Source organism: Sesamum indicum, linkage group LG12 (assembly GCF_026168435.1).
Source record: "Sesamum indicum cultivar Baizhima isolate 11 linkage group LG12, ASM2616843v1, whole genome shotgun sequence".
In the NCBI taxonomy this organism is placed as follows: Eukaryota; Viridiplantae; Streptophyta; class Magnoliopsida; order Lamiales; family Pedaliaceae; genus Sesamum; species Sesamum indicum.
In genome coordinates, this window is record NC_142668.1 from 12,255,810 (window position 1) to 12,274,611 (window position 18,802).

Consider the following 18,802-nt stretch of genomic DNA (forward strand, 5'->3'; position numbering starts at 1 on the left):
AAAAATTTCAGAATTACATTTACACCACATTCGAAAATTTACTATTTATATAAGATCCCATTTCGTTTGGATTTGGATGAAACATACTAACATAATTAGCAAAAAAAGTTACATAAGATTTCCATTTTACCCCTCAGTTTTTATGTAATAATTTTGTACTGACAGGAGAAAATGTAATTTGTTAAACTCACTCCTTATATATAGAAAATGTTAGATGAGGTACAAATTTAAAAATTTATGTATTTTTTTTTTTTCTTATCTCAATATTTTTTGTCCAAACCGTAGTGGAGTAGTCAGGTTTAAGGCTGTAAATATAATTTTATATTTTCAAAGGGGGTCTAATTGTAATTAACTATTTTTTTAATTGAAATAGACGAACTATTATTCTTTTTTGAATAAGTCAGTTACAATCATCAATATCAAATACTTATGTCGGACAACTACCTATAAATATACCAATCATATACTAATTAATCATCATATCAGATAATTTATCTATTCAACATCTACTATTAAAGTAGAATTATATTCCATATATTAATGGGGTTCGAATCCAATATTTTAGAGTCATGGAGTCTTAACTTCATCAATTAGACCTCATTGATAAATTGTCACTTCTACGTAGAAATAGTGAAAAAAAGATGAAAAGAAATAATAAAATGAAGAATTTATGACCTCCCTGGAAATTTTGTTGCAGATTAATTCTTTTATTTATTTTAATGCCCACAAAAATGATTACCAGTTTAATTAGGTTTAGAAATCCGACCTCAATCAATAAAAGGCAAAGAGGATGAAATTTGTTCCCTGCCGCAGACAACACAAATTCTAGTTTTGCGTGGACAAAAATCGTCCCGATCGACTCATATTATACACATTAAATAGACTAATTAAGGTTCAAACCGACAAGTGTATCATGAAATTTGACTGCTCATTGACCAAAACTCGTTTCTGTTTATTATAAAAAAAAAAAAAAGTTATTAAAAAAAATAATTGAAAGGTAACTTGAATCAATCAAAAGTCGTTTTTGTTGCACTTTGAAAGGTAATTTGAGTCTTTTATTTCAATTTTATATTTCAAATATATACAGACAATATGTATAATTCAATAATAATAGAGTATAGATTTCAAGAAATCCATTTTATTAATTTACTGTGTTAAAAATATATTTGTTGATACAAAATTATAATATGAAATATTATACTAAATGAAAATTGAATATTTAAATATAGGAATATTATTGCATGCAGCAGGCACCAAATTATATATATTTCAACTGAGAAATTCATCTGAAGATTTTGTTTTATTGCACCTACACTTGTTCAAGAAAATAAACACGGACGATAATGTGCACCTCGTCTTGTGTTCGGTAACATTCAGCCACCCTGGACATGCATCAAGGTTTTTGCGAATATATATATATATATTTGGGAATTAGGGGATTTTGTCCTCTTTATACAAATAATGGATTGTTAGAATTTAATCCTCACTCTTAGATTAGGAAAAAAGAATGCTTGGAAAAACACTTTTTTTTTTTTTTTTTAAATTTCTGCCACAATCCTCCGTCACCAACAAGTTTAATTAGGTCACATTTAAAAATTAAAGAATTAAATATGTTTTACATAACTATCTGTGCAAGAATGGAGTCTGTTCACTTTATAAGTATGTGATAAAATGTGTCACTGTATATTAGTTTATAAAATTGAATATGTTTTTTCTAATGGAAAAATGAGTAAAAGTGTATCGCCCTTAGAATGATAGGCCTGAAAAATATATTTTATTGATTATTTTTTATATACTTCAAAATTTTTATTCATAAAAAATATGTACTTAAAAAAAATTCTCATTTAAATAAGTTTTCGCCAGATAAAATCGATAATTTAATAAATACAATTTTATAATTATTTATTTATTTTTGAATATACATTAAAATAATATATTTATTATATAATTAGTTAATACGAGACCAACCCAATTTGAGCTGGTATTAATTCATGTGCTTGCAGTCGCAAAAACGTATTTGAAGGGCCAAGAAAAGCTAGTTCAGGCAAAAGTCATAAACTTCAAACATTTTTCATGTCGTCTCTAGTACTGTCAAATCACACGTTAAGAAAGACATTCTTCAGCAGTACTGTTTAACCAGATCCACTGAACCCTTAAATTAATGAAATTCATTTGTAATTCACGTCGATCAAAGCATTCCACCATGATCCAACGGTTAGAACTATTTGAATTTGGACCAACAGGGTTTATTCCACCATGCATTATTCTTTCCACAAATCAACGTTAAACGTTAAAACCGGTTGTAAAGACAACATGAATTTCTAAATTCACACACGAAAAGTAATCAGAATTTTGTACCTATATAACAGCAACAAATCGAAAACTACAGACCAAAGAGGAAACAACATAGTAATTTTTACAGCCATGCAACGTTCAGTAGCAATGAACTTACGCCAAGCCCTCACCCACAGGAGAAGAAACCAAATATTTCACCACATCAGTACTAGACAACAAACCTATGATGTTTTCATTAACCATAGGGGCACGGACACGAAACGGTCCGTTGCGTCCTTGTTGTACGATCATCTCTATCAGCTTAAACTTCGTCCCTTTTTGGACAACAAGAACATGAAACCAGGTGACAAATTATTCGAGAAAATCGATGCCGCAATAACAGGGTGCAAGATCGGAGTGGCGGTCTTCTCCCCACGTTATTGTGAGTCGTATTTTTGCCTTCATGAATTGGCATTGATGACGGAGTTGAAGAAGAAGGTGATTCCAATTTTTTGCGACATTAAGCCCTCGGAACTTAACGTTGTGCAGGCCGACGGGAGAATCCCGTCGGAAGAAGTTCAACGCTTCAATCTGGCTCTGGAAGAGGCTAAGTACACCGTGGGGCTTGCGTTCGACTCCGAAAAGGGGTGAGATTTCATTCAGACATAATTACACTAATATACATGTATATATATATATATATATTTATGCATCACTTTTGCAAATATAATTCTTGTACTAAAATCGTGACAGGAACTGGTCCGACGTCGTGAAAAACGCTGTTGATATTGTAATAGAAAGCTTGATAGAGGTTGAGGAGGATGAAGAGAGAATGCTGCAACCAGCTAGTAACCATTTCTCTTACACACATCGGGCACTCATGCAGCTCCAAGCTCCTCGTAAACTCTGAAATTCGTTCCCATATTGTGATCGATGTTCTTTTATTTTATTGTGTGTCCGACGTCATGAGTATGTAATAACCCAGTCGTTTTATTTATTTAAAACTCTTCACCTGTATTTATTATTCTTTTGAAAATAGCAGATTACGTAACTCTCCTGAGTGGCTGACGGGTTGCAAACAAGAATTGTTGTTTTTGTGTTTTTCAAATTGGTTATCATGTGATCTTGTACTTGCAATTTTTTCTAGTACATATATGTAAGAGCTCGCGATAATATTAGCATAAATGGTTTCATACATTTGTGGAAATTTTTTTATCCAGAACAGGTTTGATTGGATTGAACCAAATTACATAGTAAGTATAATATACTTATTATTATTTAATTGATCTATTTTTTTGAATTATACAAAATTACATACCAAATGTATTACTTTTAACATATAATTAGTTCAAATTTACTACGTAGGAGTCTTAATTGCATTTGATCTGCTCCGATAATAGAAGGAGATACGAAATATATTTCAGAAGAAAAAAAGAGGAGAAATATAACATAATCGAAAGGCTTAAAAATATTTTTGGTCATTTAATTTTGATATTTTGATATTTTTATCTTTTATCTTTTATCTTTCTAGGGTTACACATGTGTACCTTAGGAAAATTTAAATTGTGTTTTTGTTCTGATTGTTTTACTATTGTAAATGTGGACAAAAAATTTTTAAAAAAAATAACAGGGAACATGATTCATTTCGCAACTTTTGCAAAATTCGGCACCGTAGTGACCTGCAAAATGCCAAAAAATTATAGAACTCTTTTACAACTCTTACAAAGATAAATGATAAAAATATCAAAATCGTAAGAGGGAGATGATTTATTCTAACAACTTTTGCAAAATTCGGCATCGAAAAATCAAAAATTGTAAATATAAAAAAATTACAGAATTATTTTACCATCTCAAAAAAATAAAGGACAAAAAAGGCCAAACTACAAAAATTAAAGGACCAAAAAAATATTAAGCCTAATAAAAAAATACAAAATTCTTGGAGCAAATGAAATGAGCTCAGCCTCATGATAGTTTGGATCCGGCCCGACACGATTGAATCTGCTTTAGCCGTCACATTTTCATTGCAATATATTTCCATGGCGGGTTTGTGAGAATTACAATAGAGAGTGAGGGCATCAGAAAGTAGTATCCGTCAGGATCGTGGGGCTAATGTAGCGTGGGATGGGATGAAAGCTTCACTCATACTCTCAAACCCGTCAATGGGGCTGGCGGCACCAGCTACCAAAGAAGGCAGTCAGAGTGGGGTAGTAGAGGGACGAGTTGGGGTGGATATTGGACCCACCTTGCTAACTTCCGCATGGATTTGGGACCAACGTTGGTCCGACCTCTTTTCTACCTTGTTAGTATCTACTTCGCTACAAAATTTATTGAGATAGATTTGATATTATTTTCTTTTTATAATTGTTGAAATGAGATTTGAAAAATCAACAAATCAAATGGTTTTACAAACAAATAAAAAAGGAAAGTTTGACACTATATCAATTACACATAATTAATATTGTTTCATCACCTAACTCACAAATATTTAAGTCCATAGATTTTTCTTCCAATCATTAAATTGAATTCCAATAACCAAAACAACCCCAACAAACTATAGAAGATAATTTATTACACGTTTTCTATAATAAATTAATAATATAATTAAAATACATATATATGAGACAAGCAAGGGATGGACTTGTGACCCGTCTCGACTTCAAATGAGTTCTATTTATTAGGATCTGCTATCAATCTTTCTACCCATTATCCAGATCCAAACTCCCCCTAATTGAGGTGGGTATCTAAAAAATTCGGACCCATTGCCACCCATTTCAAACTACACCGTAAAATTAGGGAAATATCACTTTCGCCCTCAAATTTTATCCATTTAACTAAATATCCACTTTAATTTAATCATTTTTATCTCATATTTTATCCAATAATGTATATGATGTACATTGGTAAAAAATATTAACTTGTAAGGGTAAAAAAATAATATAACATATATGGCATACATTAAACAAATGCAACCCACCACACCATATAATTTCCAACACTACTATAAATACCAAAAATATTAATTTTTTAAGGCAAACATTATTCATTGATTTGACTATTTTTCTTGCTCCGTCGAAAATCGCACTTCACCTGATGTATATTTGTGCCGTAAGTAAAATTTTCAATTTTTATCCCTTAGTAAAAACCTCGACCACATCAATATATATGAACTTAATATTATTATAATTCGACCTAATCATCTCTCCATCACACATTTAATAAACTTGTTCCCTTTTCATATAACAAAATATCATGATCTAACAAATATTGCTTTCAATACAATTTTAAGAAATTCAATACAATTTTAAGAAAATTATCTAACATTAGATCGATAAAGTTTTGGGAATTAGTATACAAAATGGCAGGTAATTAAAAATATTATTTCATTGAAAAAATAACTTTGAATTATTCTTCACTAGAGTATAATCAAATTATTATTTTCTTTTTCTTCCTCTTTCTTTCATTTTCTTTACGTCTGCATGAAGAAATCGATGTAATAAGTCCATATCCGAATAGGTTATGATTAGATTTGCACACGATGAATACTGAGATACTTTTTACGGGTGCATGAATTTTATATTTTTCGAAAATCCAAAACTTTAGGAGGTGTTTCTAACTTCTTATACTATTGACAAATTACTAAGTACAAACATAAACAAGTACAGATTACAAAGTATTATTATTGACAACCATGTCCCTGTAATTTAAAATATTCCGAAACAGGTCCATTATTAAAGCAGTCAATCTTTGTAACATATAATACTGTTCATAGCGGCTACCGCAGCACCTCCCAAGTACTAACTACACTAGGACTAATGCAATTGTATCCAAAACTAGCATCACTAGTACGGCTCATTTTGTTGGCGTGAATATGCATCAAAATTCACAATTATATACTAGTTTACATTAATTTTATCATTCACAATTATGTTTGAAAAAAAAATCTCATCGATTGGGCACAAGAAGACAAAAATGTTATCTTTGTTGGTCTTTTCACATGCATATTATCATATTTTATAATTATTTCAATCAAGCATAAAACTGAATTGTCATATAAGATATCATACACCATAATATATCAAACAACAATAATGAATAAAGGGATTAATTATCATTTCAATTCATGCCCCACCCAATCCCATCATGCCTAATTACATCACGTCAAGCAAACGATCCTACTGCCACTTCCCTAAACTAATGCTACAAACTTGCCAAACCTTTATTACTACTTTCCCGAACTACACCAGCTACTGTTCCGGGCCGACTATGCACAACTTTGTCTGCTTACCACTTGCCCACCACCACCGCCGCTACTATTAGTATATGATCATTTTTTATGCTTATATGTATATAAGATTTACACGTTAAGCATATCATGATATATCTACTATTCTTATTGCAACTTATAATTTACCGAAAATCTAACTATTAGTTGATTTGAATGAATTTTTGAATTTGAATGTATTAAATGATGTAGTGAATATTATATTATAGTAGGAACAAAAAATTATTCTACCAAAAATTCTACCTATGAATTGTTTATTATCTTTCTAACTTTTCTAAAAGTTAGCATCTTTTAAAAGCTTAATGTTCCGTAGACCATATAGACGTTGTCTGATTTGGGGATGAATGACCCGTTAATTAATGGAGTACCCTTGTATTAGAGGTAAGTTCTATGCGTGTGCGTAACACGATATATATATATATATATATATATATTTTTTTTTTTTGAAACTAATAAAAGGATATTTCCTATTTGAATTATTCTTATTATATATGCACAAACATTATCTTTACTTCATAAATGGTAGTTATGGGGAAATAGTAGGGAAAAAAAAAGGAAGGGATCACATTCTATGATATATATATATACATAAGCACTTAGCTACACCAATTCATTTCATATATATGGCTTTTGGAAAATGTATGAGAATATAACGAATTATGACAATATATACTCGATCGGAAATTCTCAGCAACATGTGTTGGCATGTCGACGTAGTTTGCTTAATGCAATATATTTTACTAAATTTGAACATATTCACAATCCAGTGGCTACAAAGGCTAAATATCTAAAAGGTGAATGAGCTATTGCTCGATTCGAAAGGCACTTGAGGTTTTATAATTAAAAAATTATCAATTTGATTGTCATGAATATGGATGCTTGTCTACTTTTTTAATAGTTTGTAGTCCAATAAATGCGTGGGTATTTACCACAGATCGAGAAGTGGTTGTTGTCTAAGATGTCTTTCGTTTTTATTGTCTTTTTTTTTGCTTTCAGCTGGAAAGAGAGCCTCTGTTCTATGTGTCAGGACCAGTCATGAGGCTCTAGTGCTACCTACTGTGCTCTCCGACTCCCGAAACCCTGACTTTGCCTTTCAATTCAGCTAGCTCTTGTTTATCTTTAATTATTTGTTGAATCGTTGTAATTTATCTATCCATTTTAGTCATATGGATATATTAGTTGAATAATGTATTACTCAAAAAAAAAAAAAAAATCATTTCTTAGTATCCTGATGCAGTATGTATGTTTCCGATGTGTTTAAAAAAATTGTCTCTGTTTTTGTTTTCTGATACTCTTAATTAAGTTTGTTCTTTTCAGTTTCCATTAATTAGTGTATATATTTAATCCAATAGTGTTTTAGCAATTTGATTTAATAAATGGCATGATTTGGTTTTTAGTGTACACTCCTAATTAAGGAGACGGAAGAATAACTAATTATCGGTGTACATTTAATGAATTGTTTAAATTAACCCCATGCAGTACAAAAATTGACAAATAATAATAATAATTTGCCATCGATCTTTCTTCTAAATCTTCTACGTCTGTATCTCGATCCGCTCTAATCATGATTTCTTTACGTAAATTTTTAAAATAATTAGTTCAAATAAATTAAAATATATATATGACTAAGAAAAGTATAAACATCACATACAAATAGATAAACTTGTATAATTTAACATACAAGACAAATTTAAACATATACATCCAATCAAATGTAGTTAATAATTAATCACAAGTGCAAATTTGTCTGTGCTCTCTCTTTGCTTCAATTAATTCCCTTAATTACTGTTGATTTTGACCGATAACAGTTTTTAATTAAGTAAATCCTTTCTATCAAACTATAGCATAATAATTTTGAATCTTCAAAAAAAAATTGGTAGGTTGAATTTAGAATACCTTTCACATAAAAAGTTATCTTAATTTCTGCAGGACGTTAATAATAATAATAATAATAAACTTCCCAAAATTAAAATGCACGCTATGGACATGCACAAATAAAAGTAAGTACACATTATATGATATGAATAAAAATATGTATATATATTATCATGTGTTGAATTTTTTTTATTTGAAACGATAAATTATTATTCATACCTAACAAAGACAATTATACCAATCATACTCTGATCAACAATATCATATAAATTAAATTTAAATGACTTCTATTATTACAATAACAACACCAATTATACAGTAAAATAGCATCTCATGCACGTAATAGAATTTGAATACATAACTTCTAAAATCATAGGCCTTAACTTCGCCAAGTAAACCTTATTGGCATCATGTGATGAATGCATTACATGTTTCAACGTATGTACGGCATCTTCTCAAATAAATTGAATTAAATAGCGTGATCATACTCGCGACTCCCAGCTATATATAAGTATAGAGCTTTCAGAATTAGAAATGCACCAAAGCATAGGCCGACTGGAACGCCAAGGTGCGTGCCTGATAGGTGTAAATATAACACAAACTCAAGGCAGGAAACCGCACTAAAACAATTGCGCTTGAAGAGAAAATCTTGTGACACTTGGGCAGCATGTCACCATTGCAATCGCCGCCTCGGTGCCCTTTCTCATCATCTCTGTTTCATATATGTATATGATAATCATGTCACCTACATTACATTGCATTTACTCCAAATTTTCTGTTTTTAATTCGTTCTTGTCTGCAACTTCATTTGATCTTAGAATTAGTATCTATATATGAGTGTTTTCGAGTGCATATAAAGTTTAACGGGGCCGGCCATGCAGGGGCATTGCACTTGAAGACTGCAGAGGTGTGAATAATTTGATCAATAGGGATGGTGCGGTGGAGGGGAAGACGTCGGCGGTGATGGTTGACGTCGAAGCACAAATTCAGGATGAAAATCACGCCATCTTCAAGAAAGCTAAATCTCGCGTCACATTGAAGGTAAGGAAAATGACGATTTTATTTACTTCTTTTATTACTCATGTATGTGGCGTTGAAGTTCTTGATTCAGGGTGATTTCAGAAGTAATTTCTTGAAAGTTTTACCGAATTATTTTTGTTGATTTCTGGAGTTCTAGTACAAATTGAGAGGGTTTCTCAACTTTCAGCTGATTTGTTTGCATCAATCTTGTTTATCGATAATGATGCCTGTTGATCAGTACTTTGGAATTGAATAGCTGTAGCTGGAAATACCGGCGAGAATAAACCTCGAGATTTCCCCAGAAAATTTCTCTATCTAAGGGGATTCAAACTGTAACTTAACTAACTAGTACCAGTATCGTTTCACATAATTAGTGGTACTGTTGCACCTTCAAGATTCTTGTTATTGAGTAGTTAACTTTACCTATCACAGCTAATCATTCTAGTGATCGTTCAATAGTACTAATTTCTTTAATTACATTATCTGTTCATCATCAAAATTTGAATCCAATTGAACTTCCAAAAAGAAATCTTTTAGCTAGCTTGAGATCCTGACCAGCTTTTGATAATCAAACCTATGTGCAGTTTGCGGATGTTGTCTACAAAGTTACAATCGGGCAAAGCAAAAAACTATTGAACAAAAATACAAATTCCGAAGAGAAACTAGTGCTCAAGGGCATCACAGGTGTGGTGCGGCCAGGCGAAATGCTAGCCATGCTCGGCCCATCAGGCAGCGGCAAAACAACTCTGTTAACTGCCCTTGGAGGCCGACTAGTCAGCGGCCATCTTGGCGGCGCCATAACTTACAACGGCAAGCCATTCTCCACCACCATGAAACGCAATACGGGCTTCGTCACACAAGACGACGTCCTATATCCTCACCTGACGGTGACTGAAACACTAGTATACACAGCTCTCTTACGCTTGCCGAGAACTTTAACTAAAGAGCAAAAGGTACAAAAAGCTGATGCTGTGATCAATGAGCTTGGATTGTCCAAGTGCCGGGATAGCATTATAGGGGGACCCTTTTTGAGGGGTGTCTCTGGAGGCGAGAGAAAAAGAGTCAGTATAGGGCAAGAAATGTTGATGAATCCGAGCCTGCTATTTCTTGATGAGCCCACGTCCGGGCTCGACTCGACCACTGCTCAGAGGATTGTGCACACATTACGGGAGTTGGCTGAAGGGGGCAGAACTGTCCTGATGACCATTCACCAGCCTTCGAGCAGGCTGTTTTACATGTTTCATAAGGTTCTGTTGTTGTCTGACGGGAACCCTTTGTACTTCGGAAAATGCTCCAGTGCCATGGATTATTTCTCTAACATCGGGTTTTCTCCATCGGTCCCCATGAATCCTGCAGATTTCTTGTTAGACCTTGCCAACGGTATGCTCTGGTACTTCATTTTTATTATGGTATGTATGTCTTAACATCGTAGACGTCAAATTCTATCCTTCGTTTTCAATTTCTTTTTCTGGTACATAGGAGTATCAATGGACGGTTTTCAAGAATTAGATCAAACGGGCATCAAGCAGACTTTGGTGTCAGCTTACAAGACCAATTTGTCAGAGAGTGTGAAGTCTGACCTTGCTGATGATAATGAATACAATGAGTGGTCACTGGATGATCAAAAACAGTTGAAGAGGTGGTCCAACACTTGGTGGGGACAGTTCTCGGTTTTATTCATAAGAGGATTAAAAGAAAGAAAGCATGAAACTTTCAATGTAATGAAGGTTCTCCAGGTTCTATCTGTTGGTATAATGTCTGGGCTGTTATGGTGGCATTCGGACATGAGTCATCTACAAGACCAGGTGATGAGAATTTTCTTCTTTTTAATTTTTAACTAATATATACACTGCTAGTCTTTTATATTCTTATCCGAATATCTGATCAAAATAGATCGACTGACAAACTTTTATAATGTAATAGAATTTAGCAATGAGCTGATATATGTATAATAATTTTAATTTAAAAATTAAATGGAGGCAGGTGGGGTTTTTCAACTTCTCCGCTGGATTCTGGAGCTACTTCCCAGCGTTCGAGGCTATTTTCACAATACCTCAAGAACGCATGATGCTTGAGAAGGAAAGATCTTCAGGCATGTACCGCTTGTCCTCATTCTTCATGGCATTAACCCTCGGCGACCTCCCCATGCAACTCGTCCTTCCCACCATTTATTACACCCTAACCTACTGGATGGCGGGTCTGAAACCCAAACCCGGATATTTCTTGGCGGGTTTCTTCATTACCCTATACAACGTTGTGTGCTCTCAAGGCCTCGGTCTTGCTATTGGGGCCGTCGTCATGGACATGAAAGCCGCCACCGTACTTGGAGCCATCATCAGTTTGGTCTTCCAGCTCGCAGGTGGATATTTTGTCCAGAACATACCCACATTCATGAAATGGCTCAAGTATTTATCCCTTATTCGGCACACGTTCAAGCTCTTGTTAGGGTCACAATACAGGCCTGGAGAGACGTATCCTTGTGCTGATAATAAGACTTGCCTGGTTGAGGATTTCCCACCGATAAAGGCCATCGGCGGGCTTCACGGGCAAGCCGCTTCAATAATTGCCATGGCGATAATGTTTGTGGGATATAGATTGATTGCATATCTTGCGCTCATGAGAATTGGTGCGACGAGGAAATTAAATTGAGTTTTGCATAAGAGTAGGCATGAGAGAATTGTGACAGAAGTGTTACATATATGTTAGTACGTTGCTGCAGGGGGGTTTCTAACGCAGCTGAACAAATCCAGCCACAGGGCTGACTACCCCCTTCCCACTAGTCCAGATATGTCTAAAACTTCTCACTTTGACAGTGATTTGAATAAAACTCAATAATCTTAGTGCCTGATTGGTTTAATAATAGGTGGGATTTGATGAAATTTTGTACTTATAGTCCTGTATTAAATAAGAATAATTAATGGATCTTCATTTTATATGAAGTGTAAATTACAACAAATTTTTTTAAAATTTGACATAATTATACCCATTGTTATTTGAAAATTTATAAATACCCATCATATGTGAAATTACATAATATTAGATGGGATTTAAAATTTTCAACTTTGCCCTTGTTGTATAGATTATTTAGGGCAAAATATTTTTTTAGTACCATAAAACAAGGGTAGAGTTTGTTTTGGTACTACAACTATGGTAGGTAGCATTTTTAGTCCCATAAAATTTAAAATTACGTCTTTTTAGTTATCCACACTCTTTTAATAAACACACTAACACATAATATTTACTTGTAAGAAAGAATCACATTTTTATGAACAAACATACACATTTGTGAAGCTACATACCTCTTTCTAGTTGACAAAGGTAATAACCAAAGATGTGGGATCTCCCATTTCTAGTGGAAGTTAACATTTCTTTTCAATTCTTCCCAACTGCATTAATGTTATCTGACCAACATGCTCATAAGAAACATTTTATATCATAGTAACAAACATGCTCTTACTTGATAAGTCGAGTGGTTTACAACGAAGCCACTCCGTTCTTCAACCATTTCAAGGCGCAAAACATATAGTATTGATTCGAGATATAGATCACCAAATTCAAGCAAAACGGTCACCAGACAGCTATAAATTTGATGATAACTGTGTCTATTACTCTATTTCGCACAATAATATGTCGGCACAAGAATTCCTCTTTCAAACGATAAATATCGTTCTTGCTAGGCAGGCTGAAGAACAAAAGACATTTTTCACCAAATTTATAGCAAGTCAATGTGCAAAATCTACTTTTACAGAATGGTTGAATGTGGGATGTTCAAGATGTATCATCCACAGGAGAAAATTGAACATATTCTTCATAGTGAAATATGAAGATGTTTTAGCAAAGTTTGAAAAGGAAAGGCCTTTGTGAAGTCAGTTAACAGAATCATTAGCCAGTCACTAATAAATATAGCGAACGCCATCTGGATTTTTTAAGCTTTTCGTCTACTCTAAATATGAGGGAGACAGATTTCACAGAGCACACGGCACGATGTCAAAGAGTCAAAAACATACACATGAGAGCTGGACGGAGAAGAATATAATAGAGGAGAGAAAGTTAGAAAAAATATACTATTTAGGATAAAAAGAGCTTCCGCTTCTTCGATTCTTGTGAAATCAAGTCACCATGGATTTCACATTAAGAGGGTGTTTGGGTGAACTTATAAGCTCTTTAAACATGTTATAAGATGTTACAAAAGTGTTTGGTGAATGCTTGGAGTGTATAAGCTCTTTTAGAGAAAGTAAGAATTCCTAACTTACTTTTGAAGTATTAACAAACTCCTTCAAATTAATTATAAATTTGTCACTACTAACATCTTATATGCTCCATTATCTTATTTTATCCAACAAGAACTTACTTTTAAAATAAGATTCACCATCTCACAAGTGTGATTTTGGAACTTTTTAGTACCAAAACTACAACGTGCATTACTTTTTGGGACTAAAAATGTGTGGTTATAAGTTTTGTGGGACTAAAAGCGACACATGCTATAATTGTGGTACCAAAATAAATCCTGTCCTTTTTTTATGGGACTAAAAAAGTATTTTTCCTGTTTATTTAAAAAAATTAAAAAAAATCAGATGAGGTAGATGAAAAATTTTGAAAGTTTATTAAAAAATTAACCAATTAGTCTGTAAAAGAATTTTAATTTTTTTAAAAATAAATAAAATTATAATTCATAATCCATAAGGACATGTTGTCAGTTAATCACAAAAAATGTATGAAAACCTAACTAAGACTAACTAATTTAGTTAATTGTTAGATGATTCTTAATATCATAAGGATGTTGATAATTTTTTCAAATAATAAAAGATATTTATAATTATATCAATTTTCATGAAAAGTCATTATAATTTACACATGCATAAATTATGCTTGGATCAGTGTTGGATATCATATAGTTTTGAACAATTGTATTTAAATTACATTCTTACTCTTGTTAACACAAATCTTTAAAATTATCTCAAACAAAATTACGACAGAAAATTCTTTTTGTAGATAACTTTGGGCCTACAATCTGCACTGGATAATAATCAATCAAGCAGTGGATGTTGTGTTGGGCTTGACTTTAAAAATGGACATCTTCTAATAATACCAATCGTAAAATTTAGTGGGAGGAAAAAAAAAATCATCGTACCTAATTACACACCAACCGAACCCTTACAAGATCTCGTTGTGATTTATTGGATCCGGTTGTGTATGAAACATGACAATACTGTAATTCAATGGATATATATACATATCAAGATAGCTAGCACATGATAAATATCCTACCGAATCAAAGGTGTGTTGCCACTGCACAGTACCGCTGAACATGCAGCCATTCTCCTTTCATTTTCAAGTTATGCGCTATGGGCTGGCAAAGTTCGGAAGCTATCAACCTGCCCAAAAATTTAAATTCTGACCACACCATTTGTATTCTTTGAATTTTCTAATTTTTCTCTGCCTAAATGTAAATAAAGTCGCTCTTTTTTCCAACATGGATAAAGTTGCTTTGTTTTCATACCATTTTAATTACTCCGATTTTTCTTGCATTATGCAACTCGTCATTTAAGAAAAATACAATCAACTCTTTATTTTTTTTTTCTTTTCAAAACGATGATCGATCGCAATCTTATCTTTTTTAGAATAAGATACATATGCATTTTGATCCGTTCAAAAGTTGAAGATAAATGAAAAGATTTTGTAATCTACTTTAGTAGTTCATATGTCACATTACATAGATATGATCAAAATCACAACTTAATGAATGGCCTAGCATGTCAAGGTTGTACATTTGACGTGACTAGTCAAAGTGGTCCAATGTTCACGACTACCTCATGACAAAATTAAGGCTTCTTCCTCGTGCGAAATGTTGAGGAAAAAAATAATTTAATTTATTAAAAATTAATTTGGTGTAATTATATATATTTCAATTTCAATTCTTTGATTTTTATTAGGTTAGTGGTTCCAAAGAATATATAAGATACATGATTTTTTTTTTAATTTTAAATTTTAATGTATATGTAGAACTTCAATATGAATCAAATTAAAGGCTCCATTTGTGGACGGGAGAAGTATGATTCTTGAGCGCACATGATAATTATTAAAAGCAAGCGTCTATATATAGCACACACAATACACGTGCTTACATCTTTAAATAAAAGTACAATTTTTTTAATTAAAATTTTAAGTTAGATTAAGATGTTTTCTTTGTAATACTTTTTTAAATACCGACCAAATTGAAAACTAACTTAGAATAATTATAAATGAATATAACTTAAAAAAGAAAAATAAATAGTTAAAAGAGAAAAGATAGATAAACACCTTAAATAAGAGACGAGAAACGTGCAGTGAGTGAGGTGAGACGAAAGAAGAAAAAAAATTAAAGGTTAATTATACTTATACTCTCTTTAAAAATAAAAAATTATATTTTCTCCCAAAATTTTTTTGAAATATTCTTTTCAAAAATTCTCTGTTTATACCTTATCCCATTCCGTTAGGTTTGGACATAAAATACTAAGTAAGTAAAATAAATTATATAAATTTTTAATTTTGCTTCTTATTTAATATTTTCATGTATATTTTTAGATTTGTAAAGGAATAAATGTGATTATATATATGGAGTGAGATTAATATCATCATGTTTCCTCTTATAAGTATATAATTATTACATGGCCAGGAACATTAGATAAAGATTAAAATTGAAAATTTATGTATTTTTTTTTTTTTTTTGCTAACATCAGCATTTTTCATCTAAATTCAATAAAATGGGATCATGTGTAAATAGTGAATCGTTGAAAGGGATGATTGTGTAATTCAGAATTTCTATGGGTGAAAATCTAATTCCTCATTTTTAGAGGTGGTCGAAGTGTAATTAACCCAAAAATTATAGAAAAAAATATTTAATTAGTTATCTTTTAAGAATGGAATTAATTAATTCAGACATATCTAAAAACATGTTAAAAAAATAATCATTAAGATCGTCACACTTTATTAAAAATTACTTGTCAGACACAATGATTTAATAGTAGTTTTGGTGCAAGATGTGGTGAATGGATGTTGTGTGTATCCAATGAGATTGAAGTTGGAGAGGACAGGATAGGATCGAATCAAACAAGCACTATATTTTGTGAGAGATGAAGAGGAATATTCAAAGATCCTCCCAGAAGTGGATTCCCATTGGTTCATTTTATGCTTCAGACATTATTGTAGATATATGTATGGTTTGTTGCAAATAACAACTAACGAATTAAGGATCGATGTATACATGCAATTAGGCGGCAACTGATAAGGTTGAAGTCTCCGACCATACGTGCCTGAATTGGTGTCACCGGAAAAGTATGTTCTGTGAAATTAGTCTGGATTGACTTTCAGTCTCTTCTTGTTTGGGTAAGTATGCTTTGAATTTTCTTTCTGCTTTTAGCAGTCGACTATTATTATTGACTCTAATCTCTGTCTTTCCTACATAATATATATAATATATTTCTTTTTGTCGAGTCAATAATAATCTATCTTGCTATCATCATGTTAGTTTAGTTGAACAATTTGTGTTTTCTTATAAGTAACAGGGTCGAGTCGACTTAAAAATTAGCAATGATAATGCAATCGATTCTTTCAAACTCGAGACCTGCCCTTGCTCCATTTTTGGAAGATCAAAATATACCCTAACTCGAGTTGGTCGTCGTTTCGCTTCATCCCTAATTGGATCCCGTCATGTCTACAAAATAAAATTTGTTATCAGAATTAAAATAAATAATTTGTACTCAAACCCGCCCCATTTAGATCGAGTCTGGGGCGAGGCCCCACTATACCCTCCCTATTTACTGTCAAAATCAGCAATGAATATCACCAGAAGAAATTTAACGTTTAATCATGACTAATTTTTATTGTTAAAAATAAATAGCCGTAGTAAATAGTCATTAATTGGCCACGGCCACGTAACGATTGTTAGCCGTAATTTTATGAGTGTGCTAAAATATTTAAGCCGAGGAGAAAATAATTTTTATGATGGATAATCTAAATTTGTGATCAATTTTTGTTTAACTATGATTAATAATAATTATTTATCATAATTTTAATTTATTGCTGATGAAATTGTAGCCAATAGTAAAATTGTTTATGGTGTATACTTATGGTAATAAATTTATTGTCATATTATATTGAGTGAATACGTAGTTTGATTGGATTTCAGCTACGAACGCATCTTTAATTGTAATTATAATTCAAACTAAATATTTTACAACAACAAAAAAACATATTAATTATCCTATAAAAAGACATACTAATTACATATATTAAAAAAAAAGTAATTATGCTGATAACCTTATTCCCTATCTTGACATAATTTTTTCTTTGTTGTCTTGTTTTACTACGTAAGGCCAAATAAGGTGACGTTTCGTCGTTTCCCATGAATTTGTCAAACGAAACGTGGTTCTCTTTTCTCTTGGGAGGTATTAAATCAAATTCGCTGTGACAGCTAAGTAAAGATGGTAGGTTTAGCAAAGTCTTGGATTGACATGCCACATAGCATTCAATTATTTAAAAAAACAAAATGCCACTTAGCACTTAATAAATAATATACATGAACAAATTCGAGATTATAAATTTAAGTCCTATTATTTTTGTGGGTATTTATATCGTTTTATGCTAATTATTTTAATTTATTTATAATTATATTGATGTGTTGATAAAATCGAGTTTCATTGTAACTTATTTTTTGTTAAACTCGTCTGTTCCTAAATGGGTGTTTGACATGGAATCCTACCCGTTTATTAAAAATTTTCATAAATTGCACTTGTATCATTTTAAATACAAAAAATAAGAGTGATTACTCCCATAACAATCAAGTATCTATTTACACTTATCATCCTAGCGAAGAACTCAATCAAATTTAAAGCACAGAAGAAGATTATCTAATCGAAGAGTGTTATTGTAATTTATTATTTATTATTTTTAATATATTAATGGAATGAATTTAATGCTAAAAAGTATGACACACCACTTGTGTACTACGTGACGTTAGGCTTACGCCCACTTGGAATATTATTATAATTATCTAAATATGCACATGGCATAATATCCGAGAAATCAGGCAACAGAAGAGCTATTATTATTTCTTGTGGGCAACCATTTTCATCTAATTCCAAATCAAAGTCCAAACCTCACATTTAAATTTCTTGTGAAGCCAATTAAAACGCGTACTTTATTTTAAATTAATATTACATTTTGTATCTCAATTTTTAATAGTTTATTACAATAAATATTTAGAAAATATGTTTAAACCCTAAAAGTTGTACCTAATAAGCTTCTTGTTATTAACTGAATGTCGTAAATATAATAGTAGATTAGTATTTCTGGTTGATGTCATAACTTTAA

At 31.9% G+C, this 18,802-nt stretch overlaps 1 protein-coding gene and 1 pseudogene across 1 annotated transcript; both read left to right on the forward strand.

Moving 5' to 3' along the window:
- Window positions 1-2,442: 2,442 nt before the first annotated feature.
- On the forward strand, window positions 2,443-3,184 carry LOC105175124 (putative 2' cyclic ADP-D-ribose synthase BdTIR pseudogene; annotated as a pseudogene).
- Window positions 3,185-8,949: 5,765 nt separating this feature from the next.
- LOC105174751 (ABC transporter G family member 9) lies at window positions 8,950-12,390 on the forward strand. Its single transcript, XM_011096939.3, has 5 exons — window positions 8,950-9,124; window positions 9,313-9,472; window positions 10,036-10,831; window positions 10,931-11,256; window positions 11,435-12,390. Exons 1-5 carry the CDS (start codon window positions 9,099-9,101, stop codon window positions 12,098-12,100), a joined length of 1,974 nt encoding a protein of 657 aa, XP_011095241.2. The 5' UTR covers window positions 8,950-9,098; the 3' UTR covers window positions 12,101-12,390.
- Window positions 12,391-18,802: the final 6,412 nt, after the last annotated feature.